The 1,311-nt window shown below is 34.2% G+C and overlaps 1 protein-coding gene across 1 annotated transcript; it reads left to right on the top strand.

Annotated features, from left to right (window-relative positions):
* The first annotated feature begins 6 nt into the window (after positions 1–6).
* LOC100636008 (proteasome activator complex subunit 3-like) lies at positions 7–1,252 on the top strand. Its single transcript, XM_003392013.3, has 10 exons — positions 7–31; positions 92–199; positions 241–319; positions 366–412; positions 459–524; positions 597–665; positions 747–814; positions 868–922; positions 968–1,054; positions 1,101–1,252. The coding sequence occupies exons 2-10, from the start codon at positions 98–100 to the stop codon at positions 1,179–1,181; spliced, it is 654 nt and encodes a 217-aa protein (XP_003392061.2). The 5' UTR covers positions 7–31; positions 92–97; the 3' UTR covers positions 1,182–1,252.
* The last annotated feature ends 59 nt before the right edge of the window (positions 1,253–1,311 follow it).

The raw sequence follows: 1,311 nt of genomic DNA, 5'->3' as shown, positions 1-1,311 counted from the left end.
GAAAATACAAGAACTTGGTGAAGTATTGCAAGTAAATGATACTAGAAATTGATGATTGACTTTGTTGTTTGTTTATTGTTGTTGTTTACAGGGATCAATGTTTTCATTGTCTGATCCATCTCAGATTCATTGTGAGCTCAATATTCCTTCCCAGTTGACCACACCCACTAATAACTGCAACGGAGACCCCAGCAATGAAGTAATTATAATAATAATTGATCAAGTTTTATTTATTATTAGTTGGGTAGTAAGAAGCGTAAATTAGATACTGACCGTACTGTAGCTGATGTGTACGGTAACTTGATACAGCAACCTGACGGTAAGAATGGGCGGAGCCTATTAATTGATTAATTATTATTCATTAGGTCAGAAAGTGGTTCCATCATTTAATGAGGTCATTGGTTGTAATCCGGTTAGTAATTAAGTGTGTGGGCGGTAATAATTATTATTACATTAAGAAACTGGAGACAATAGTTGATTATCTTAAGCCACAGATAATAACAGTTATTAAACACTGCAGCAATGTAAGGAACAAGACTTGTCATCATTCATTGGACTGTTCTTCCCTCTCCCCCTCCCTCTCTCTCTCTCGTTAGATAAAGCTGTGGATTCAATTAATGATTCCAAAGATTGAAGATGGAAATAACTTTGGAGTATCCATTCAAGTAAACACAATTCTTCTTCTTCTTCTTATTATTGTTATTGTTGTTGTTATTATTATTATTATTGTTGTTGTTATTTTGTAGGAGGATATTCTTTCTGAAGTGACTAAAGCTGAATCTGATGCCAGTTCATATTTGGATCAGACCACACGGTATGTGTAATTAAAGTAGGTGTGGTTTTCATCACTAACTCCACCCACTACAGGTATTTCAGCTGTCGTGCTCAAATGCTAAAGAAACTCATAAAATATCCTCACCTGGTTAGTGAAAATTGTTACCATGGTTACCTGACTCCACCCACTTAGACTGATTTTCGCCGAGCTATCAATGAATACGATGAGAAAGTGTTTTTTAGTTTTCAACTGATTTTAACGGAATTACGCAATATATATGTGAGTTGTTCTATTGTAACGACTCGTTAAGTGGGTGTGGTTTCAGGTTGTATTGTATGATGTAATCATAAAGAATTATTTGAAATTAAAGACACCTCGTTCCACCAACAGCAGCTCCCTCTACTAACAGCAGAAGAATAATCTTTACTTATTTTACCTAACAATAATAATTATTAGTAATAAAAATTAATTAATGTAGTTTCAGTTATTTATTATTAATAAGTTAATAGTGCAACACTGGGTGTGGCTTCAGTCCA

This window comes from Amphimedon queenslandica, unplaced genomic scaffold (assembly GCF_000090795.2).
Source record: "Amphimedon queenslandica unplaced genomic scaffold, v1.1 AMPQUscaffold_2567_Cont25431, whole genome shotgun sequence".
NCBI classification, from domain to species: Eukaryota; Metazoa; Porifera; class Demospongiae; order Haplosclerida; family Niphatidae; genus Amphimedon; species Amphimedon queenslandica.
Note: the sequence above shows the minus strand (reverse complement) of the source record. Positions and strands in the feature narration are given on the sequence as shown.